This window comes from Beta vulgaris, chromosome 1 (genome assembly GCF_026745355.1).
Source record: "Beta vulgaris subsp. vulgaris cultivar EL10 chromosome 1, EL10.2, whole genome shotgun sequence".
NCBI lineage: Eukaryota > Viridiplantae > Streptophyta > Magnoliopsida > Caryophyllales > Amaranthaceae > Beta > Beta vulgaris.
In genome coordinates this window covers 36084969-36111591 of record NC_079202.1, presented here as the reverse complement: position 1 = coordinate 36111591, position 26623 = coordinate 36084969, and the positions used below count along the sequence as shown (strand labels likewise).

Here is a 26623-nt window from a genome sequence, read left to right as displayed (position 1 = left end):
ATTTAATTATTTCTTCTATAAAGTTCTGAAATGAAGTTGATATTGTGTCTATGCACAGACATTGAGATTTATCAGACATTATATATACTGACATCTATTTCTATATTAGTATAAAATCTTCAGTCAAGATTATAAGCCTGTAAGTAATATAAAAGTAAAAGCAATTCAATTTAAAATAACTAATGTGGTACTCCTTTTATATTTTTTTATTTGCTTGTTTTGACTTTTCGTATTGACGAATATACTTTTTTGTCCTTTTATTATTGAAAATTATAAGACTTGAATATTAATAAAGTACTCATTGAGAGAAATCAAGCAAGATTTTACATCATGACTATATTATTTTCTTATATTATAGAAAAAATTAAAAAATTGTCCCTATTATTAGTGAATAGCGTCCAAATTCCAAATTAACATACTAATAAAATAGAAATGGAGTATATATATGAAAACGAACGAGTAGCCGCAACAATGCAACATCATTGAATTGTTCACTTGGTACAATACGAAAGATAATCAAACTAATATGTCGATATGTATATTACAAAAAAAATCAACTGATGGCATCATGAAATAAACTATAAAATAAATTATAGAATATGATCAACCAGGAAATAGAATTAAAGATGAGGCTACTTTTTTTATATATATATTTTTATATTAGTGATGGTGATGATGCTTCTTTTGCTGCTTGAGCTCCTGTTTGGCTTCTTTCTTCTTGTGATGTTCATGGAATACGAGACCAGCAGCACCAACTGCAACTGCAGCTGCTACCCCTTCTTTCACCTTGTGTTTGTGAGCGTTCTCGGGGTCTTTTTTGGCCTGTTTCTTCTCATGCTACAAAATATTCACAAGGAAATGTAAGTATGAAATTAAAAAAAAAAAAAAAAAAAAAAAAAAAAAAAAAAAAAAACTAGCTAAAGAGTAAATATGTGTTTGATAGTACTTGATAGAGAAGCTTATATTGTGTTTAGGCGCAAAGAACAAAACGAATGCATGTAATAATCAAAGGACTAAGCTGCTCAGCTCATTACTTAGAAATTCTCTATATGTTTCTATTTTGTTCAATCAACTGCACATCTCATATGATTTAGGGTTTTTTTTGGAAGTTACCAATGAAAATAGGATTTTTGTGGAAAAATATTATTAAATTTTTTTTTTGAAGAGAAGAATCAATTAAAATACTTCTGTTCACAACTTAACACCACATTATAATTTTCATGTCAAATAGTCAACTTTACGCCATTGAAAATATAGCTTTTCTTGTTTGTCTTATTTTTCCCCTTCTTACTATTTAAAAGCCCTGATTTCCCTCAATCTCCCCTATTTTTCTCAATTTATTAAAGCTAAACCTCTCATCCTAAACCTTAGAGCGGGTAGTAGTACTAGTTAGACAACTCGGAGCAAGTGCACTCGTCCGAGTTCGTAGAGGAGAAACGGGTGAGCCCAGACCGAAAATCAGACTTCTTGTTGTTGGTAAACGAAAATATGGAACAATGTGAATGAGTGAGGAGAGAGGAAGAGAGAGGGAGTGTTAATTAGTGAGAAGATGGAGAAGTGGGTAAGAAGGAGAAGAAGATGACATGAAAATTTTCGAGAGAGAAAAAATGGGATCTCGTGAAATAAAGAGGAGAAAACAAAGAATGTGAGTTGACAAAAAAAAAAACCGAGGTTTTGGGAGAAACCAATTGTGAACGCCGTAAAGTTGACAATTCGGCTTGAAAATCGTAATGTGGTGTTTAGTTGCCAACAAAAGTATTTTAGTTGATCCTTCCCTCCAAAAACAATTTAAAGTTGTGTTTCCACACAAAAAGCCTATTTTAATTGTTTCTTTCCACCCAAAAAATCCTATTATTTAATGGACTATATAATGTTATAATAAATCTATACCAAGATATATATCACATGCTAAATGTTTTTGGGGAAAACACAAGCTCAGGTTGAAGAAGAGCCTGGCCACATGTACATACAAACCCAATCTATTGTATCCTAAAATTAATTGATAATAGAAAGAGTAGGCCTATTTGTTAATTATTATCTTCTTTCTTCTGTAATATAATACTCATATATATATTATTATAATGTATTAATGTTGGCCTATGAGCAATATTTATATTGACTTTGGCCTAGTAGACATCTCCTTAATCCTTGAGCAATGATAATGAAATGCATACATTTTTTTCTAAAAACAAATTCCAGACGACAACAGAAATTTATTATAGTAAATAATAATATCTTAAAATTACCAGAGCATAAGTACCAGCAGCAACAACCGTCGCTTTTCCAAAATGTTGAAGGTGTTTATGGTGCTTCAATTCCTTCTTTGGGTCTTTTTTCGCTTCCTCCTTGCGATGGTGGTGATCAGTCATAATGTTTTTGATATCTTTTTAAAATATTAAGTAAAAAAAAGTCGAAAGATATTCAATAATTTGATTTAGATAAGATACGGAATATAATGATAATATCTTATGCTAATCAAAAGATGTTTGAGTTACATTCTAATAAGGTATGTTCAGGTGTTTATATATAGGCAGTGAGACACAATTGTTGCTTCTTGCCTAAGTTAATTTACGCGTGTCATACGACTAAATCAAATTTCGCAAGCTACCTTCGCCGTGTTTAATAATAGTATTACCTATGTTCAGTTCAGAGAAGCTTCAAAACCTATTATCACAGCATGCGTTCGCGACGTCATCCTCAACTTTTGTAGATAACATTTCTATTAAATTGGTCACCTAATTATACTCTCAACTCTTTTTCTTTAATTTTTTTTTTTTTTTTCTTCTCTCAGATTGGTTCATACGTGAGGATTAGTTGGAGTTTTCTTAATTTTTTATTTCATGTGTCAGGCTTGTCTTCTCTTTTCTCATAACTCAATTATGTTTCATGATTTGACGATAAGGGAAGTCCCCTCAGAAAAAAAAAAAAAAATTTGACGATTAGGGAAGTACGAAATCATGTTGTTAGAACGAAAGCTCGTTAAGAACAAAGAAATATTAATGATTGATGTTTATGCGGATTTGCAAAACATCGATGTTGATATCGATGATGAGGATATGGCTATTATGTTGTTGTGTTCTTTACCACCTTCGTATAAGCACTTTCGAGATACCTTATTTTATGGTAAATAGGATTTGAGTTTGTAGGATGTTAAGGAGGTCTTAACTCTGAGAGATTTAAGTGACAATAAATTTGTTAATAATTCTAATAATTCTGCTTACACAAATGCTTTGGTTGCTCATGGTGGAATGAATTCTGGAAAAATCTGTAACTATTGTCATGTGAAGGTTCATATTAAATCTGAGTGTTTAAAATTAAAGAAAAAAAATGGAGAAAGGTCCAATAAGGATCAATATACAAATATTGCCGACACTATTCATGATAATCTTGCACTTTAGGTTTACAAGATTTGGGGCTGCGGTTTCTACGATCTCTTTATGTTTGGTGTCCCCTTGAGATCTCTTGGTAAAACGAGAAACCGTGTGGATTTTTCTTTTTTTGAAGTCTATGATAGATTGTTTTTGAGGTCGTAAGAAAGTAGCAATCTTGGTAATGCATTAGATTTTGTTCTAGTCATCCTATTTCTTATCATAAATTTTGTACTTTTGTGTTTATTAAGTACAATTGTAATTTAGAAATTATTGTTATCATTCAGTTTCTAGAATTACCTTTGAGTCTATTGTTGAGATGAAGAATTGTTTGAAGGGAGTTTGGTTAATTTAAAGAAGCATGCTTGGCGTTGGTGACTAGATCTAGGCCATGTGATAGTTTTGTATATGGTTTTGGTGTTCGAAGACGCATCGGTACACAATTATAGAAGATGTTTGTTTTCAGGATTGCCTAAAGTGAGTAGGCTTATGGAATTTTATTTAAGGTGCAGGTTCTATGGTGTTTGGTTGAGCATCACTTCTTGCTTTTAATTAGGTGGAGTTATCTTATTCGATGGGTTTCAAGTGAAGGTGGATAATTGTTGTTTATAACTTGAAATCTTGTGAATGGCATAAGGCTGAATTTGAATGCACATATCTCTCAATATATAGATGTTTTTGTTGTGATTCAAATTGGAGGTGATAACTATTTATGCTAAAATTTTCCTTTTACGATAGAATTAAAGTTAGGGACGATTTAACCAGATTATCAGTATGACAATACAAGGAATGAGTGCAAAGGGGGTTAAAGGGAAGAACACACAGAAATGGTGACGCGGAAAACCCCAATGAAGGTGGGTAAAAACCGCGGGTGGAGATGGTTCCACCAATCTACTATCAGGGACTGTCGTTCCAGATAAACGACGATCGTTACAGCTTAAGTTTTTCTCTAAGTACAAGTGTAGAATGTCCTCTAGTTGAGTAATCTTCCTCTTGCCTTTTCTTTTGTATATCATATGTTGTCACTTTCTCTTTGGCTTTTTCTGATTAAATGCCCTATTAATTTCCTAAGCAATTACAATGGTAACCGTTCCTTGATTATAGGAGATTCTCCTAATCAAAGCTCAACTGACAAAATCTACTTCCTTTCTTCATGCAATTGATTTCCTCCAACGGCTTTGTTAGCGGAATTACCGCCGAGTTGCCACCTTCTTTTTTCGGACAATCGGTTAGTGATTTTAGTTGACTTAGTCTTCGCATCTTCCCGTCGCGTCTAAGTGTCAAAGACGCCATGTCATCACGTCAATGTCATCCTGAAAAAATCAACCATAACAGTTTGCCCCCAATTATCGAAACAAGGTAGCACAAAGACCATGAGACAATTGTTTAAAAAATAAAAAAATTACATCAATTGAAATGTCTGTAATGTAACCAAAATACTTAGCTAAAAAATCTTGCGCGACAGGTAAGGAAAAAATACTGCAGTGACACTTAGATAAAAAATACCCATAAGGCAACCCAAAGGTCACAATACAAAAAGATAATTTCAAAGAGCCCTTAATTTCTACCCGTTAACCTAAAGTAATGATTACTCTTGGGGTTATAAATAGCGCGTGTGATTGAAATTTCAATCCACCCGATCTTTCTCTCTCTAAAGCAAAAATATTTCCATAACTTTCATAAGTTTCTCCGTCGGAAAACCGATCTCTAGTGCCAGGTAAATTCCTATTGCTTATTAATTTCTTTGTTTCGCACTTTCCTTTTTTCTTCAATCGCGTCCATGGCCCCCAGTAGGCGTAGTATTAGGACTTTCGGGAAAAACAAGGAAAAGTCGAGAGGAAAAGAAAAATTCGTAGAAAAAAGAAGTGAAAACGAGGACGAACAGGCGACCATGTCAGAGGAAGATATGATCGATGAGGTTTCTAGAGTTAGGAAAGTTGCCTGTCGACACAGTTATTAGGAACGCAGAGTCGACTGAACTACCGGAGACATGCCCCACCACCTGGGTGGTGCTTTACGAATACCCTTTTAAGATAGGTTTGAAACTCCCTCCCCCCCCCCCCTAGCCAGAGACTTGATGCAGATCTATCAGATCAGCCCAGGGAAGATAATGCCTCAAGTTTGGCGAATTCTAAGCGTCGTTGACAGAGTGACGACGTCTTGGGAAGAAGCCTTTACTCTTCATGATCTCTTACTCTACTATGAAATTAGGGTTAAGGCTAAGAATAGGATAACCCTTCATGTCAAAGCAAAAATTAGAACCATTGGTCAGGGGAGTTCAATCAAACGATAGAAAAATGGAAGAACAAATACGTTTTCATGAAGAAATCGTCTCTAGGGGAAGCTGGATAATCCCTGATTGGTGGCTGGAACACAGAAGGTTTGTTTACTTTCAATCATTTTTTCCTTTGCGTCGCGTCGTTAACACCACTCTTACATCGTTTCTTCTGCAGGCTGATATTATGGTTTTATATAGAGTTTTCTCCCCTAATTATGTGCTAAAAGTTGTGGTTATGGTGCTCTTAGGAGCCATTTGGTACTAACTCTCTCCATCTAGTTGTGGTTTGCTATTTTGTATTGAATTGTAGGTTTTGGAAGCTATTACCTACTTTACATGATTGCACAGTGGATTAGAGAGGTTAGATGCCGAGTTTCTAGATCCCGAGGATGATTTCCGGGACTTTGAGCAAAGGACGAACAAGAAACGAAGATTATGCTGACCGGCCCGACAGGACCGGGCGGCACAGCCTGATCGGGCGAAGAGACAACTTTTATGGCTCTGCTGCGGGCCCGATCGGGCGTTCAACGCCCTGTCGTATTTCGGTGTTTCGCCCGATCGGGTGAGTTGGCCCGACATCGGGCGCCCCTCCAGCTGCTGCGTGGCACTATATTATCAGACCGCCCGATGTCATCGGGCGGGTCAGCCCGATCTCATCGGGCGTCTGGCGATTTTGGCCTTACTCATCCGCTTTGGAGCCCGATTCGATCGGGCATATCCGGCCCGATCAGGCGACTGACGAGACGCGGGTTTTTAATGAATGCGGGCCCTCCTTTCAAGACTTTTGGCTATTGTTATAGGGCTTGTATAAATAGAAAAATCAGAATTATTAGCTCCTTTCAAGACTTTTGGCTATTGTTTTAGGGCTTGTACAAAGAAATAATGAAGAAAAATTACCTTAATTTAGTGCTTTGTGATTTCAATTCAAGATCAAACCTTTTGCTTATTCATAGTTCAATATAATTCGGTAATCTTTCTTCATTATTTCTTTGTTATTTCTTCCATTGTTAATTATATTATTTTATTAGTTATTTGCCATGTTTATTTCTAAGTATGAGTTTTTATATGATTCTTGTTATTGTTTTTATGATTATCAGTGAGTAGTTCTATATCTAGAATTGTGGAGATCTATGTATGCAATGAGGGATTGATAGATTAGTTTGATTATCTTGTATTTCAACTGTTTCCTTTGATTGATTCTTCATGCTAGGATTATAAGTTAGGCCTGATTTATATTTCTATTGTTGCAATACTATATCTACTTCGAGAGGAGAGATACCGTATAGGCTTTCAATTATTAGGCAAAGTGACCCTTGACTATGCGAGAGCGGCTGGGTGATCTTTGAGGGAGGTAATGTTCGAGAGAAATTACATGTGCCCTAGACAGTTGACTTACTAGGTGGTTATTATTTATCTCTGATTTCCCGAATTGTATGCATAGTGATCCATGATTCCAGTACTTTATTAATATATTTACACCTTCATATTTAATTCTGCTATCTGATTAGCTTAGTAACACAACCATTCATTTGATTTCGTTAGTATAATATTAGAGTTCAGATACGATAGTATAACTTCTCCCTGTGGATTCGATCCTGACTTCCCTGACTACTAGTTAGTGGACCTTAGGTTATTTTTGATTAGGTGATGCGACTTTAGCCTGTCAAATTTTGGCGTCGTTGCCGGGGAGACGGTTTAATTTATTTTGTCTGAATTATAGTATTAAACTAACCTCTACTTTGAAGAACACCTGTTCTTTAATTTGGAGCCTCTCACGTTTGTTTTAGTGTTTTTGGTGTATGAGCAGAAAATTGAAATCCCCAAATCTCATCCCGTTCGATCCGGAGATTGAAAAGACCGCTCGTAGACTCAGAAAGAAAACTAAACAAGCTAAGCTGTCTGCAGGGACACCCTCCCAAAAGACACCTTCTCCACGACCGAAAATTCCCCGAGATGAGACCTTCTCGGACGTCATCTTCTCCACGGAGGAACAAAGGGAACGATTTCAGCGCCTCAAGGGGCGCGAGGTAAGTCCTACCACGTTCCTTGATATTGAATTTTTGGATAAATTGGGAATTAATAATGAATTCAAAGATTTTATGAAAATATTTGGTATGGAATCCCTTTATCCTTTCATGTCAATAACTATCCAGTGCTTGTGTATGAATACTATAGTAGATTGAATGTGACCCACCCTCATTCAGGACCAATTTCGCATGTTTCCTATAGGCTCTTAAATAGGGACTTCACCCTCACCCTCCCGGAGTTTGCTCGCACACTCCGTGTCCTTAACCGGGAGGAGATTGGGCATCCCCCTGACTATCATCACAGGGACATTTACTATGCCATAACGGGGGACGAAACTGATTTTACCTTGCAACACTGTCATGCTAGGTACATACACCAACCCATCTTCAAAATTTGGGTTCGTTTCATGTCAAAGACCTTGTTTGGGAGGGTTGAAGGGCAGCTCATTCGAGGGGATGAGCTTTATCTATAGGTAGCTACATGTATCGGGGCACTCCCCGCCGCTTTCCACTACAACATCCCTCACCATGTTGCGCTCCAAATGGAGCGTATTGCCACCACATACCCTAAGCGGCCGCCGAGGGACGTTCTCCTCTCGGCCCATCGTGAACGGGGGCTAGTCACTCTTTTTGCTAGGGCCATTCCGACTTTGACGAGACTCGTATCAGCCGCCTTAGGCCTACCCTATTGGACTATGCCTATCTCACTCGCCTGCATTGGTTAGAACGGGGTGGGGACACATACAGTGGCAAATTAACGGAATGGTTCCATTGACCTGCCCAACCCTTTGGCCAAAATCAAACCTGGCCAACCTCACTATCACCTTCCCATTGCAGGTTCTGACTTTCCCGACCCTCGCCCCCAGATCCCTGAGCGTACCTATTACGTCGTCCCCATGTTGAGGATATCCCTCATCTTCTGATGCTCCCCCTCCCCATATTCTACTGCTCCTCCTTCCTTTGATTTTCAGGAGATGATGACCCTGCTTCAGCGTATGGATACTGGCATTACAGCCAATACAGCGGCCATCCAGGGCCTCAGTCAGCAGGTTGATGCCAATGGTGTTCTTCTACAGAATCTTAGTCAGCGGGTCGATACATAGCCAACGATCACACCTGGCTTTGTACTCGATGTAGACGAGAACTGCCGCTTGCATCGCATTGCTGAGCATGATGCACATCCTCTTGGTATACTGGAACCCGAGCTACAGTCAGCCCGGCAATGAGGTGGATGGAGATGAGGCTAGTGAGGACGTGCACATGGATGACTGATATCCATGTCTCTCCTTCCTCTTGTTGCAATGAGGTCATTGCCACGTTCAGCTTGGGGGAGGATTTCTGTAAGTATCACTCTCACTATTATTAAGTTTTAGGTAGGTTAGTGTATGTGATCTTAGGCTAGTTAAGTTAGTTAATTAGTTAACTTTTTCTTTTCATAAAAACAAAAAACAAAACAAAAAAAATGAAATATTGCTAAAAAATACCAAAAATACGAGTTGAACATGAATAGTCTAATTGCTTCCCTGTGCCCCAAACTTTGCCTTGAAAAATGATTTAACTCATTATACTGGATGTCGGGCATTCGTGATTGGGATGTTGTGATGTGATCTTTGATTGCCTTGGTCTTGAGTAGATTTTGATGATAAAACACCTACTTTAACTGCATGCTTGAACTGGTTACATTGTAAGGATTCATTCGAGCCTTCGGATGCATATTTATGTCCGAATTATCCTTGTGTGTTAGTTCCTCATATCATTCTTATCTTGACTTTGGCATTGTACTCGTTGATTTCTGATGACTTTGAACATTGTGCTGTGATAGAGGCGTTCAATTGTTTGATTTTTGGCCTCAGAATTTTCTACAAAAGAATCATTTCCCTCCTAGCCCCGCTGAGCCTAATGAGTTTTTGGATCTATATCAAGCCACATTACATGCCTTGAGCCTTTTCAATGTTTATTGTCCCAAGCCTAGCTTGGGGGAGCATTTGTTAGGTTAGAACTATGTTTGTGGTTGATTTTCGGTGTTGATTAAAAAATGTTTAGTTGACATGAGGTGAAGTGAAAAGAGAAAAGAAAACAAAGAAAAAAAAATAGAAAATAACACATGAAAAGAATCAAGAAGTCACGAGTCATGAAAGAAAAAAGTAAAAAATCAGAACAATACATTTTGCTGAAAACTATCAAGGAGACAATTTGGTTGGTTCGAAAAATCTAAAGTTGGTCATTATTTTGGGTATGTGATTGAGACCATGGAAGTTGTTTTACCACACCTATTCTACTAGTGTTGATTGCTCCCCTTTTCTGGGCTTTTCCACCACATTCCCCAAATAATTCCCATACCTTTACCCGAGCCCCATTACAACCCTCAGAAAGACCTTTTGAGCACTTGTTTGAATGTTTATTGGAATGATACAGAGTCAATGTGCCAAAGTTGAAGTTTAAGTTTGTTATTCGAGTCGACTTGAGTAGGATGAGCGATATTTTACCTTTTCTAAACACATGAGTGATGTGATTCTTAATAGGTTAGGGCTCTTTGATGTAGTTTAGTGGCTTTTGATTATGAAAGTTTGTATTTTTATGTATTTTTATTTAATAAGTAACTGGATATGAAGAACTCAGTCGTATTTCGGCTCACAGTTCAACTAGGGTTTTTGGATTCACTCCTGAAACAAGGTGGATTCTCTCCTGAAACAATAATTAACTCAAAAACACTCTCTCCTATTCATTATGGCCGAAAATCCCTTATATAGTACAAGATTTTCCTAAACCTACTTGAACTAGTAAAACAAATAAACTTATTTATCTTTATCTTAAGGATCAAGATAAATAATTATCCTATACTTATCTATATCACACGCCTATTCTAAGATAATTAACAAAATAAGACTCCTAGTTAGACTCTGATAAGGATTTAGACTCCTAAATATAATAGGATTCCTTTATCAACTTAAACACTTAATTAAAATTAAACTGAAATTAAATTCCTAATTTACATAGAATCCTAACAGAACTAGAATTCTATATAATTACTACCATTTCCATATCATTGAGAGTGTGAGAGGGAAGGGATATTATGGTTGGGTTGGTGAGCGTTCGGGCACACTTTATGCTCGCCACAAAAATTGAGAGGAGTGACACCCTGGTGAGCCCCTTTTCTAGATATGCAAGTTATGTATGGCTGCTATTTCGAATAATTTGCTTAAGTGATTGGTAGTCAAAAGTGATCAGATTCAACTGAACTTGAACTTTGCTTGCTTGAAGGTTATTGAGGTCAAAATGTTTGAGTTTCATACTTTTAGGGGTGAAGCAAATTCTATTCATATTCATGTTGTGCTTTGCTTAGGGACAAGCAAAGGTTTAGCTTGGGGGAGTTTGATATTATGGTTTTATATAGAGTTTTCTCCCTAATTATGTGCTAAAAGTTGTGGTTATGGTGCTCTTAGGAGCCATTTGGTACTAACTCTCTCCATCTAGTTGTGGTTTGCTATTTTGTATTGAATTGTAGGTTTTGGAAGCTATTACCTACTTTACATGATTGCACAGTGGATTAAAGAGGTTAGATGCCGAGTTTCTATATCCCGAGGATGATTTCCGGGACATTGAGCAAAGGACGAACAAGAAACGAAGATTATGCTGACCGGCCCGACAGGATCGGGCGGCTCAGCCCGATCGGGTGAAGAGACAACTTTTATGGCTCTGCTGCGGGCCCGATCGGGCGTTCAACGCCCTGTATTTCGGTGTTTCGCCCGATCGGGCGAGTTGTCCCGACATCGGGCGCCCCTCCAGCTGCTGCGTGGCACTATATTATCAGACCGCCCGATCTCATCGGGCGTCTGGCGATTTTGGCCTTTCTCATCCGCTTTGGAGCCCGATTCCATCGGGCATATCCGGCCCGATCGGGCGACTGACGAGACGCGGGTTTTGAATGAATGCGGGCCCTCCATTGAAGACTTTTGGCTATTGTTTTAGGGCTTGTATAAATAGAAAAATCAGAATTATTAGCTCCTATCTAGTTTTTATTATTATTTTTCTCTAGAGAGTGTTTCAAGAACCTTAATTTAGTGCTTTGTGATTTCAATTCAAGATCAAACCTTTTGCTTATTCATAGTTCAATATAATTCGGTAATCTTTCTTCATTATTTCTTTGTTATTTCTTCTATTGTTAATTATATTATTTTATTAGTTATTTGCCATGTTTCAAAGTATGAGTTTTTATATGATTCTTGTTATTGTTTTCATGATTCTGAGTGAGTAGTTCTATATCTAGAATTGTGGAGATCTATGTATGCAATGAGGGATTGATAGATTAGTTTGATTATCTTGTATTTCAACTGTTTCCTTTGATTGATTCTTCATGCTAGGATTATAAGTGAGGCCTGATTTATATTTCTGCTGTTGCAATACTGAATCTACTTCGAGAAGAGAGATACCGTATAGGCTTTCAATTATTAGGCAAAGTGACCCTTGACTATGCGAGAGCGGCTGGGTGATCTTTGAGGGAGGTAATGTTCGAGAGAAATTACATGTGCCCTAGACAGTTGACTTACTAGGTGGTTATTATTTATCTCTGATTTCCCGAATTGTATGCATAGTGATCCATGATTCTAGTACTTTATTAATATATTTACACCTTCATATTTAATTCTGCTATCTGTTTAGCTTAGTAACACAACCATTCATCTGATTTCGTTAGTATAATATTAGAGTTCAGATACGATGGTATAACTTCTCCCTGTGGATTCGATCCTGACTTCCCTGACTACTAGTTAGTGGACCTTAGGTTATTTTTGATTAGGTGATACGACTTTAGCCTGTCACAGGCCTGAACCCAAAATTACTAACGCATCACGACGAATCCCAGCGTCTTTGTGACAAATTTCTGGAGACGTTAGAGGAAGACAGACAATTCAGACGAATCCTATTTGCCAACCAATACAGCTGCTCATCTGTGGCATCTGGTAAGTTTGCCTTTTCCCCTCTGTTTTAGATTCTAGCGACATCATAATATCCTACCGACTAACACTCGTTGACAGGTTCATCAAAATCACGTCCTAGAGGAAGTATGGACAGCCAGGCGTTAGCAAAAGGGAATCTTCTACCGACATTGTGTCTGCGTTGACGACGTCAACGAAAAAAGACACCACAGTCGTCGTCCATCTGAACGACGAACAAGAGATTGCGCCAAAAACGCGCAAAACTGAGTTCCTGGCCCCTATTGACAAGGGTGGGCCATCATACACTGTGACCGTCCCCAACGACTTTATGTCGTTGGAAAGGTCAATATGGCCGGAGGCTGACAAATTCCTCTTTCCTGACGCTGAGGAGAGGATAAGGGAGCACACCCTCCCTCGCTTGATGTCGGATGGCTTGGAGCTTCTTTTCCAGGTATGGTCGTTTGATTTAACTATGGTCGTTACGATGTTTAACAACAATTTATTATTACGCACTGACACGTATCTTTTCTCTTTGCACAGTCATCACAGCATCTCTTTATGGCTAAGAGGGAGATGTCGACACTACTGAAGGGTCATCAGACCATGAATCTGAGGGTGGACAAAGGGAGATGTTTAACAACGATTGCTTACAAGTTGACCATAAAAAACATGGAGGAAACTCTGAAGAAGAATGGAGATGAGTTGGAACAAATAAGGGAGAAAGCCACTAAGTTAGAAGAATCGTCGCATTGAGAGATCAAGGATCTCCAAGCGAGCATTGACGCACAAAAGAGTGAGCTGGACTTGCTCGAGGCTGAGGTGACCACTAGGGTCAGGGCTAAGCTCATGTACCAGTTCCTAATGAAGAAGACGTCATCGTGCACACCACAAAAAGACATAGACCTCTACCTCCAATATATGGGAGCAATGAAGGATTTGATGAATAAGGATGACTTGGCTGCGACGGCAGATTCTCCGCCAAAGATGGATGAGAACGCTCCGTCCTGCGCTGGCTTCATTGCGTCGGACGTGCCGCCCGACCCAGAGACTGATAAGGAAGCCCAATCGTCATACTGCCGCCTGCTGCGTCACTAGAAAAGGAGACTGACAAGAACTTAGACGCCTAGTCTTTAGTTGCTTTACCTTATACCTCTTTGCGTTTATCTTTTAGAATTTTACCAAACTTTGTTTTAGGTCACTCAAGGGAGTGACTCTTTCTTTTGTACTTTTAGGTCACCCATGGGGGTGACCATAACTTTTGACAACTGTGTGTTTTTTTAATTAATCTTATGTTTTTCGTTCGTGTGACATGCGTGCATTTCTGTCGTTATTCTGACGCTATAAGGACATGGCCAGGCGCTTAGTCAGCCTTCATTGGTCGTTCAGACGAAACGTTTGGACTTAGAAACTTAGAATATACATGAAAAACATATAGACACTTACATGTGACTGCTAGGAAAATAGGTGGAACATTGAAGACAATCGTGGCACTTAATGGCAAGACATCCGTCGTGATACATTTGTTGAAGCAAGGAAAAACTGAAAGGCTGTAGGTAGTGACAACGTCACTTTTATTTTACTGCGTAATAAAATAACGTCTACTTGTCGCGTCGTAATACCGTTGCGACGTTATTGAAACAGATGGGAATGAATTTCCTGAAAGACAACAAAACACAATGAGATAACACTAAGGTCGCTAACAACTAGCGACGTTGACATGATAGTAGTGTCATTTATTTCTTACATACTGCTGAAGATGCATAGTGTTCCAACTACGTGGCACGAAGCTTCCGTCACGTCGGACCAATTGGTAGACTCCATTGCCTACTACTTTACTAATTTGGTATGGTCTTCCCATTTAGGTCCTAGCTTGCCGGCTTTAACCTCTTGTGTGTTTTGAAACACTTTCCTTAGGACCCAATTGCCTTCAACGAAGGATTTTGCTTGAACGTTTTTGTTGAAACTTCTTGCGACTATTAGCTGCAGAGCCGCCATACGCACTAACGCTATGTCGCGAAACTCCTCAATGGTATCCAGATCGTTGACAAGCTCGTTGCAGTTCTGCTGCTCCGTCATTAAACCAAATCTAGCGGTCGGGACGTTCACTTCAGATGGCAGAACAGCTTCACACCCATACACTAACAAAAACGGCGTTTGTCTTGTCGCAGTGCGCGGTGTCGTGCGATTAGCCCATAAGATGGAAGGAAGTGCCTCTGCCTATTTCCCTTCTTGGCTGTAAGTCGTTTCTTCAGGGTATCAATGACCGTCTTGTTGCTAGACTCAGCCTGTCCATTAGCTTGCAGATACCTTGGCGTTAACGTTAACAACGTTATGTTCCATTCATCACAAAAATGCTTCGTTTCATTGCTAATAAATTGCGACCCATTGTCGCATATTATTTCGGACGGGACACCAAACCTCCAAATTATGTTAGTATATATAAAAGAAATCACTTGCTTGTCGCGTACCTGTTGAAAAGAATCTACTTCTATCCATTTAGAAAAGTAAACAGTTAGTGCCAACATAAAGACCTTTTGACCTGAGGCTGTAGGTAATTTGCCAAATATATCCATGCCCCATTGAAAGGCCAAGGTGTTAAAGAAGGATGTAAAATCTCACAGGGTTTATGCGTCATACCTGCGTGTCGTTGACAGCTACCGCACTTGGTGACATACCTTACTGCGTCTTTTTTCATTGTAGGCCAATAGTAACCCATACGCAACGCTCTGTTGGATAAGCTACGTCCTCCTGAGTGGTTTCCACATGTCCCTTCATGTAGGTCCTCTAAGACTTTCTTCCACTGATCGTTTTCCAAACAGCGCAGGGGCCCGCGACAGACTTTTTGAACAATACTCCTTGAATGAGCACGTATCGCGACGCTTTAAATCGAATTCTGCGCGCTTCTGCCTTATCTGCTGGAAGTATGTCATTAGTAAGATAGTCATAAAATGGTTTTGTCCCACAGATAGTTACCTCCTCATTATCGAGGTCATTCGTTGTTGTGGGTTTTCCTTCGTCATTTGCGACATCGTATGAACATTGGGATCGTTGTTGCCGTCGTCTTGAAGACGCTCAGTCGTTGTCGCGACGGTTTCTCCTCCATTCCTAGCGACTGCAGGATTTGCTAGATGGACTATGGGGACGGACGTGAACGAAATGTCCCTCAAGGAGGATCCAAGGTTGGCCAGTGCGTCTGCCTGCGTATTCTGGTCCCTTGGTATCTGCAAAATGTCAAATGGGTTAAATATTTTGCTCTTTCGCTGAGCTATCTCTAAGTACATAGCCATTTTAGAATCTTTCGCCGCGAATTATCCTTTGATTTGGCTAACTATTAGCAATGAGTCGCTGAAGACTTTTAACGCCTTTGCTCCCATGTACTCTGCTAACGTCATTCCTGCTATGAGTGCTTTGTACTCGGCCTCATTGTTCGTTGCTCTAAATTCGCAGCAAATGGCTTGTATTACCTTGCCCCCTTGGGCGACTTTAGCATAACATCTAGACCTGCACCACGAAAATTGGAGGATCCGTCAACAAATAATATCCAAGGTTCACAGTCTACATGGTTAATTTGTGGGACTTCGTCATTTGCGAGCTTCTCTAGTTCTGGGCTAAAGTCCGCCACAAAATCTGCCAATGCCTGTGACTTAATGGTTGTTTTGGGACGAAACTGAATATCGTATCCACTGAGCGCTATCGCCCAGTTACTCATGCGTCTTGTCAACTCAGGACGTTGCAAGACAAATTTGACAGGGTAGTTAGTCATAATAAGAACAATATGTGTCTCAAAATAGTGTCTCAGTTTTTTAACAACAACTACTATAGCTAGGATGAGTTTTTCCAATGAGGAATACCTGGTCTCTGCGTCTTGCACAGACTTACTGACATAATAGATTGGGAGCTGCTGACTTTCTGCTTCTCGCGTATGGACAACACTGACGGATACTCCGCTCACGGCAAGATAAAGCTGCAGCGTCTCTCCATCATTAGGCTTTCACAGCAATGGTGGTGACGCTAGGTATTTTTTGAGTTCTTGTAGCGCGTCTTCATGCTGCTGCGACCAGTTGAAGCCTTTATTCTTCCTCAGGACGTTGTAGAATAAGTGATATCTTTCAGACGACCGGGATATGAAGCGATTCAGCGCGACCACGCGACTGGTTAATTTCTGCACTTCTTTGACGTTCCTTGGAGATTGGATATTGATGAGGGCCCTTATTTGATCCGGGATAGCTTCGATTCTTCGTTGTGTTAAAACGTATCCTAGGAACTTTCCTGTAGACACTCCAAATGTACACTTAGTATAATTTAATTTCATGCCATACCTTCGTAGGACGTCGAAAGCTTCTAACAAGTGTTGGACGTGATCATTTGCTTGTTTGGATTTGACGAGCATATCATCTATATACACTTCCATAGTGTCGCCCAGTTGATCTTTAAACATCTGGTTGACCAGTCGTTAATACGTGGCACCTGCGTTTTTCAAACCAAAACAATATATATCTTTCTCGGTGACGAACGTTGTCTTTTCGGATCGTCCGGATGCATCAATATTTGATTGTATCCGAAATATGCGTCCATGAACGTCAAGAGCTCGTGGCCTGCTGTCGCATCAACCATCGCATCAATATGAGGGAGAGGGAACAGATCTTTGCGACACGCTTTGTTCAAGTATGTGAAGTCTATGCAGACTCTCCACTTCCCGTTCTTGATCATGACCACGACATTGGCTAGCCAATCTGGGTATTTTACTTCGCGAATTTTTCCAGTGTCGATCAGCTTTTGGACTTCGTCGTGGATGATTTGGTTCCTCTCAGGCGCGAATTTGCTTCTTTTTTGCTTTACTAGCTTGTAATCGGGATCGACGTTGAGTTTATGCATTATGACGTCAGGACTGATTCTTGTCATATCCTTATGGGACCAGGCAAAACAATCTTGATTAACCTTTAAAAAATCAATTAACTGACGTCATATTTCTTGCGACAACGTCGCTCCGATTCGAACGACGTGATGTGGGATGGACGGATCGAGCATCACTTCATCCACGTCCTGTTCACTGGGTGCGTCGGGTGCTGATCCATCCTTTAATTGCTAAATGACTGCCTTTGGAAGTTTGAGCGATGATCTATAACATTCTCTTGTGGATTTTTGCTCGCCCTTTATTTCTTGGACCCCCCCACTTGGTTGGGGACTTCAACGTCTGATGATAAGTTGACGGGACGACCTTCATTTTGTGAATCCATGGGGTGCCGAGGATGATGTTGTATGTAGATGGGCGATCCACAACATTGAACTTGGTTGGCAGATTGACGCCTTTGGCTAGCGTTGGTAATGTAATTTCTCCGACGGGGTGTTGGGCCTCTCCGCTGAAACCAACTAAAGTAGTGGATCATTTAGTAATATCCTTATCACACAATCCCATACCTTCGAGGACGCTTTTGAATATGATATTGGCTGAGCTGCCCCCATCTACCAATACTCGCTTCAAAATGCAGTTACCGACAGTCAAGGATATGACCAGTCCATCGTGGTGCTCCACGTCGCACACGTCATCGTCGTCGAAGGTCATCACCATCGCCTCCAATTTGCGTTCTTCTTTAGATCTGCAAGATTTAAAAACGGCGGACGAGGGAGTACCCTCTCTTGCTAGCCTTTTGGCTGCGGAGCACTTTAGTCCACACACATCAGACCCGCCAGAAATTACATTGATTACCTATACGTGCTTCGGTGACGTAGGCGGAATTGGCTGTGCAGGATTTCTTTCGAACGAAGCCTTGCCTTTGTCGCTCAGGATATCTTGAAGGTGTCCTTTATTGAGCATGAACGCGACCTCTCGTCGTAACGCGATGCATTCCTCCGTCTTGTGACCATGATCATGATGAAATTACCACCATTTGGTTTGATCTTTTTGCGCATCTGGTCGATCATTCTTTCTTGGCCACCGAACGGGCGCTCCGATCTTGGTTAAGCCCCGACGTGGACAGAGAATCCATAGAACTCGAAATCTGGGAAGGTTGGCGACTAAGTCCTTACGTCACTACCTGCATTATCGATTACGTCTGTAACATTGTTTACCTGATTTGGTCGACTGTATGGATGGTTTCGCCAATTATTCTTCTTGGGGACGCAAGCCTTCCGGTCGTTGGGATTTTATGGTGCACGACGCGTTGATATGGTGTTGAGGATGGCATTGTCTTCTTCCAGCCTCATATGTGCCAATGCTCGCGACTTGACTTCCTCGAATGTCTGACACGGATACTTTGTCAGACGGTTGTAGAGTTTTTATCGCAGAATTAGACCTTTCCTGAAACATTTAATAGAAGTCATAGTATCAAGATCTTTAATGCTAATCATCTCTTTATTAAAGCGATTATAATAATTGCGAATAGATTCTATTAGGTCCTTGGACGACGCCATATAGGTTGCTCGTCTGCTTCTCCAGGCTGCGACTGCCTTCAAATTTCTCATAAAACTTGTTGACTAGAGTGGAAAAATTGCTGATGCTTCCTGGCTTAAGGGACCCAAGCCATTTGAGGGCAGGACCGGTGAGCGTAGCTCCGAAAGACTTGCACATACAGGCTTCCACCAGGTGCCAAGGAATTGAGGCTTGCCACATCCGCTGCTTGTATTGGGCGACATGCTCGCCTGGATCAGTGGAACCGTCATAATTGGCAACAAGGACAGGCAGATTGAGCTTTTGGGGAGCGCGGCCTTTGAGATCCTCTCTACGAACGGTGATGCCGCATAACCGTCAGGATGCTCTACGATGCTTAGCGTTGGAGCTCCAGGGAGCTGGGACATGAGCTTCATTCGACGCCTATTCTGCCTCTCAATCAAGATCATGCGCTTCGCCATGGGATCTGCTTCTCCCTCGCCAGGATTTTTTTCTGCGTCATTCGAGGGCTCTTCGTCCTCGAGTTCTGCGTCATCTTCGGATTCAGCACCATCTAAATCAGAATAATTTCTGCATAAGGGGGATGTCGTCCATATTGGCAGGCACGACGCTGAACCTTTTAGGCTTTGGATGATGCTAACTCCTGTTGCAGCTTTTGAAGCTTTTCCTCCGACGATGAGAAGTCAGAGGATAGACGCTCATTAGCTTACTTCATTGTGAGCATCTCTGCTCTCATTTGGTCATATAACCTCTGCATTTCGTCGAGACTTGGTGTTCCAGTCATTTGATGGGTTTGAACAATAGTTGATCTGGTTTATGCCCCACGGTGGGCGCCAAACTGTTCATGCTAAAATTTGCCTTCTACGACAGAATTAAAGTTAGGGACGATTTAACCAGCTTATGAGTATGACAATGCAATGAATGAGTGCAAAGGGGATTAAAGGGAAGAACACACAGAAATGGTGATGCGGAAAACACCAATGAAGGTGGGTAAAAACCACGGGTGGAGATGGTTCCACCAATCTACTATCAGGGACTGTCGTTCCAAATGAGCGACAATCGTTACAGCTTAAGTTTTTCTCTAAGTACAAGTGTAGAATGTCCTATAGTTCAATAATCTTCCTCTTGCCTTTTCTTTTGTATATCATATGTCGTATCTTTTTCTTTGGCTTTTTCTGATTAAATGCCCTATTAATTTCCTAAGCAATTACAATGGTAACCGTTCCTTGATTATAGGAAATTCTCCTAATCAAAGCTCAATTGACAAAATCTACTTCCTTTCTTCATGCAATTGATTTCCTCCAACGGCTTTGTTAGCTGAATTAACGCCGAGTTGCCACCTTCCTTTTTCGGACAATCGGTTACTGATTTTAGTTGACTTAGTCTTCGCATCTTCCCGTCGCGTCTTATTGTCAAAGTCTCCATGTCATCACGTCAATGTCATCCTGTAAAAATTAACCATAATAGTGAAGTTCCCCATGTCCAAGGATATTAAGTCACAAGGTCAAGTGACTCTAGGTTATGTGGCATTAAGCCAAGAATTCCATGTTATTTCGACTTAGGTCACTAGGTTTTTCTTTTTTCTCAATTGCTCGTTTGAATGTAATATCGCTAGGTTGTATTTCGACTATTTATAGCTAATTTAATTTTTTTTCAATGTAAAAAAAACAAGGAATTAGAGAAGTATAATAAGATTATAATTTATTTTTTTCGATGTGAAACAAACGAAGAATTAGGGAATCATAATGATACTTCTTCTTTTTACAAAATAAAATTCCACAAACCCATTGGACGGTTCAGACCCAACATTTGACCGATTGATAAGATAATTTCAGCTTGAGTAATCGAGTGATGGGTCATTAATTTTGTTCATGAATCACTGTCCTCTTTTCAAATTAATTGGTTTCGATCCGGATTAATATGTTCCAGGTATAACTATTATGAGTTTTATAAGGTGAGTAAGACATATCATTATAACCTTATTTTTTTTTAATTACAACTTTTCGACTTCAATGCTTGTATCTGCAACTTTTTTCACCATTAATATATTTAATTATTTCTTCTATAAAGTTTTGAAATGAAGTTGATATTCTGTCTATGCACAGACATTGAGATATATCAGACATTATATATGTGTTGAGATCCTCTAGAGTTCCAAAAAAACTATACATGGTAGAGTTCGTTAAATCTCAGTCGTTGATTAAGAAATCAAAGGCGGCTTGTATTTTCTTTCCCGAAAACCCCCCTATTTTTCCCCCCCGAATATCCTGCCCATATCTTTTCCTTTCCCACTAGTCATGAGCCCTTTATTTTATAATATATGGTCAGGATTCAACTCTATTTTGTAGAGTTTTCATAAAACTTTAGAGGATCCGGACCCATTATATATACTGACATCTATTTCTATATTAGTACAAAATCTTAAGTCAAGATTCTAAGCCTGTAAGTAATATAAAAGTAAAAGCATTTCAATTTAAAATAACTAATGTGGTACTCCTTTTATATTTTTTTATTTGCTTGTTTTTACTTTTCACATTTGCGAATATACTTTTTGGTCCTTTTATTACTGAAAATTATAAGGCTTGAATATTAATAAAGTACTTATTGAGAGAAATCAAGCAAGATTTTACATGACTATTTTTTTCTTATATTATACAAAAAATTAAAAAATTGTCCCTATTAGTGAATAGCGTTAAAATTCCAAATTAACATACTAAAAAAATAGAAATGGAGTATATATATGAAAACGAACGAGTCATTGAATTGTTCACTTGGTACAATACGAAAGATAATCAAACTAATATGTCGATATGTATGTTACAAAAAAAATCAACTGATGACATAATGAAATAAACTATAAAATAAATTATAGAATATGATCAACCAGGAAATAGAATTAAAGATGAGGCTACTGTTTTATATATATTTTTTTTATACTAGTGATGGTGATGATGCTTCTTTTGCTGCTTGAGCTCCTGTTTGGCTTCTTTCTTCTTGTGATGTTCATGGAATACGAAACCAGCAGCACCAACTGCAACTGCAGCTGCTACCCCTTCTTTCACCTTGTGTTTGTGAGCGTTCACGGGGTCTTTTTTGGCCTGTTTCTTCTCATGCTACAAAATATTCACAAGATGTAAGTATATAAAAAAACCTACCTCTCCCGATGTCAAAAAGAGCTAGCTCAAGTCTCAAGAATAAATATATGTTTGATAACTAGGTGGATAGTTCTTGATAGAGAAGCTTATAGCGTGTTTAATAGGAAATAGCAAAACGAGTGCGTGAAACAATGAAAGCAAGACTAATTAAGCACCTAATTAAGCTCATAATTTCGAAATTCTCTCTATGTTTCTCTTTGTTCTTTAAACGTTACTTCTTTTTATATTTAATGATATATACATATATATATATATATATATATATATATATATATATATAAGTGAATTCATATGACTATGCATACTTACAGGAGATATAAAAATCAATTTTACGCGCTATGACTCTTATAAATAAGTGATGTAATTCTAATGAAAAAGTAGGTAACTCGAAAAAAAGAATATTAGAAAAGAAATTTTTTAAAAAAAAACTGGACTCAAATTTTTTGAGGAGTATAACTCTAATGGACAAGTGTTGTAACTCTAATCCAATTGTGTGGTGAGATTCATTCTCATTTCTCATGTAAGAAGCATTCTCATGTGATCTTGCCGCTATATTTTTTTTTTTTTTTTTTTTGATAAGGAAAGAAAAACTTAGGAGACCCCCATCAATCTGGAGGCCAACCTAAAATATCCTTTCGGATGAGGAACATAAGCTCACGTTGGAGCGGAGCGTGAACACATACAAGTCTATCAGGGTCAATTCGATCATCCTAAAGCCAATTAATAATAGGAATAGTAGTCCACTAAGCTTAGTTTTAGTTATCCTCTTTTTGATATAGTAGTCATATGTGAATTTTCCACACCACATGATTATAAAAACTGGTCTATGGGCAGTATTTATATATGGCTTTGGCCCTGTAGACAGGTCCTTAGTCCTTCAGCACATTGTAATGAAATGCTTATATTTTCAAAAAAAAATAACATCCCAAATGATAACAATAATGTATTAGGGTAAACCATATCTTAAAATTACCAGAGCATAAACACCAGCAGCAACAGTAGTGGCCTTTCCGAAATGTTGAAGGTGCTTATGATGCTTCAATTCCTTCTTTGGATCCTTTTGTGCTTCCTCCTTCTCATGGTGGTGACCAGTCATATTGCTTATAATAACTTTCTTAAATAATTGTATAAATTAAAGTCGAAAGGTATTCAATAATTTTATTTAGATAAAGTATGAAACAAACGATAATATCTTATGGTAATTAATTTGAAAGATGTTTGAATTATATTCTAATAAGGAATGTTCAGGTGTTTATATATAGGCAGTGATACGCATTTGTGGTTCCTTAGCTTTGTTCATTTACGCGTGGCATACGAGTTCCGACTACTAAATTTCGCAAACTTACCTTCGCCGTGTTGAATAGTAGTATTACGTACGTTCAGCTAAGAGAAGCTTTAAAAGCTATTATCAATTATCATGGCATGTGTTCACGACGTCATCAATTTTCGTATAATAACTAGTTATTAGGCCCGGGTTATGCCCCGGGTAAGAAAATTTTTATTTATTAATATTGTACTTTGATATGATAGCACTAAATACAACTTGGTCTAGTGGTTAAAACTTAAGTACATGAACTTGAGGTCACGAGATCAAAACATATACTATGCAATTTCTAATTTTTTTATTGTACATGAATTTCATGAACTAAAACTCCCTAGGGAGAGCGCCACGTGGCACCGTTCATGGTTTACGCACGCCTTTTAATATATTAGTATAGATATTCAAATGAATTCGCCACCTGATTATTATACTTGGTCTTTCTATTTTAGAGTGTGAATTCTTTGGGACTAGTTCATGCGCGTGGATTAGTTGGAGTTTTTCTGTTCAAAATGTTATCCATGGGTCATTGCTCGTGATCTCCTCTATTCTCTTCACTAGATGTGATAGAGTATTAAACTATTTTTGATAGTGGCAGATCTTGAAAGATTTGCTACAGGGGCTAGATTTTTCTACAATAACATATTAACAGATATGAAAGTATAAAACTATAAGAACATATGAATATAATTCTAAATCCAATGTAAAAATATAGGTTAAACAAAAATATCGGAATAAAATAGATATAAAAATGTTAAAACCACAAGTGTCATGAACCCACTATTGAAAAAAGAACTAAAGTAACGCTCGACGGTCTTTTAAAATTTTAAAATCATCAATAATTGACTTGTTGCTAAAACTCTTAGAAATTTCCCTTTCAATATAAATAACTAAGTTGTCCGCCAAAAACTCATCTTCTATTTTATTACGCATTGCTGAGAATGCTCTCTCAGTTGTTGTTGTTGACACAGGAAGAGTCAATATTAGACGTATTAATCTGTCAAACAAAAAAAACATTTGACTTTTTTGTTTGTGCCAATTGTTCACAAACCTCCTCCAAAGTAGAATAATTTCTCATATTTTGATCATCTTTCACTTCACAAATGAAATGTTGCAAATGATCCTTCAGATTGTACCTCTCTTGCTCCGTAAAATCATTTGGATAATACTTTTCTACTAGTATGCAAATCTTATTGATATCAAATTTTTTTGAAATCATCCTTTGGCTCTAACAATGACGACAAGGTCAAGAGCTCCAAGGCATTGTTGTTAAATCTGCGGTTCAGCTCTTGTAATTGCTTGTCAATTGTACTTATAAATATTTCAACTCGATAAAAATGGTCCATTGTAACTTGATCGTGTTGATGACGAGCTCTACACTTACGAGCTAGATAAGGAGCATTCATATTAGGCACCAGAATCTCATGTTGTTGACAAAACAGTCCCACCGAACCTAAAAACCTTTCCCATCCATTCTCCCTCATTTCTTGAATGAGTGTTTGACTCGTAGAGACTAGTTTTATAGCATTCACAATATGTTGATACTTTTGTTGTAAAGCTTGACACAAATTATCAACAATTCTCAAAACTTCTTCCATTAAATGTGTCATGAACACAAAATCAAAGGAAATCAATAAATTTAGAGCAGCATCAACATCCCCACGTTGAGAATATGTACACACTTATCTGCCATGATATGCTCAAGTTTTGAGACTATTGCATTGAACATTTTAAGCAAGCTACGAACAGAGTAAAGATGTGAACCCCAATGTATATCTCCAGTTTTGGAGTGCCCATCTGATTAGCCCCTCTACCACTTTATATTTCACCAATAGATAACAGCCATTTAATTTCAACAACTTTAGTTGCATGCAATTTATCAAGACATTTGGAAGATGCAACAATGACATTGACAATAAAAGTCAAAATTAGAAAAAAATTTGATGTATTAGACTTACATCTCTAGATGCAGCAACTAAAGCAAGTTGTAAACGATGAGCATAACAATGAACATAATAAGCATACGGGCAATTTGCCAGAAATAATGCATGTAAACCATTCCACTCACCTCTCATATTACTAGCACCATCATATCCTTTACCTCGAATATTTTCAATCGCTAATTGATGTCGAGAAAGGACCGAACACAATTCCCTTTTGAGAGTTGTTGTCGATGTATCTGAAACACGTATAAGGTCAAAAAATCGCTCCCTAATTATTCTGTTCCGGTCAACAAACCTTAATACAAGTCACATTTGCTCTCTTTTAGATTCATCTCGTGCTTCATCAACAATGATACAAAATTTGGAATCTCTAATTTCTTGTCTAATGTTCTTGCGAACATATAAGAAATAATATGGAGAATCTCTTTTTGGATCGATGGAGCAATGTACTTGTAATTATAAGGAGCTCATCTTATTGCTTTGCCAACATTTTTATTTTATATCGCCAAAGTTTTTCTGAATTCAAGATAGTTTCCTTGATTTTGAATCTTTTGACTCATCATGACCTCTTAAAGGACAACCTTGTGTAGTCAACAAGCGAAGAACATCAATAGAAGCCTTGAGACGCAAGCGATTTTGCTTGATTTGCCTTTCACTTTGTTTATTGATAAAATTACGAATATTTGCCTTTTGTTTAAGGAGAGTCCTATATGACTGTACAACACTTCGATGTATTGTACATGGACCTTCTCCCACATGAGCAAGGAATTCACAATGTTTTCCATTGTTAACCTTTTTCCAATTTTTAAATCCGGTTAAAGTAAATGCCTTTACTCGAGCATTTGGCGTCTCAGTAAACAAATAACAAGGTAGACAAAATTTTGCATCTTTTGAGGGTGAGTATTCCAACCAATCGGGAAACTTTTGAAAACAAGTAGACTGAAACCGACGATGGTGTTTCACTGGCCCTGAAAAAGGGTAATCTAACTTGGGTTGGTATGGGCCTAGTTTTATATAAGCACGTCTTACTTCGTTTCGTACTCTTCCAGCTGGATAATCCCAAATTGGAGAACGTAATCCTGGGTCACGTTCTAAAGAACCTAGATCTACTATATCAATTCTCCTCCTTTGAGAAGGCTCTACTTCTTGTTGGTTATGTGTTGTCGTAGGATTAATATCTTCATTAATTGGGGTTGTATCTTCCTCAACTGA

General features: G+C 38.5%; 1 protein-coding gene across 3 annotated transcripts; it reads right to left on the bottom strand.

Annotated features, from left to right (window-relative positions):
• Nucleotides 1–422: 422 nt before the first annotated feature.
• Nucleotides 423–25794, bottom strand: LOC104895972 (abscisic stress-ripening protein 3). Of its 3 annotated transcripts, none has more exons than XM_019249363.3 (2): nt 23124–25794; nt 423–837 (listed from the first exon to the last, which is right to left on the bottom strand). In XM_019249363.3, the coding sequence occupies exons 1-2, from the start codon at nt 23244–23246 to the stop codon at nt 661–663; spliced, it is 300 nt and encodes a 99-aa protein (XP_019104908.1). In that variant the 5' UTR covers nt 23247–25794; the 3' UTR covers nt 423–660. The 3 variants fall into 3 exon arrangements, with proteins under 3 accessions (XP_019104908.1, XP_010680922.1, XP_010680933.1); XM_010682620.4 differs by lacking the exon at nt 23124–25794 and adding an exon at nt 2247–2504; XM_010682631.3 differs by lacking the exon at nt 423–837 and adding an exon at nt 21701–22108 and having other exon boundaries at nt 23124–23582.
• Between the last annotated feature and the right edge of the window lie 829 nt (nt 25795–26623).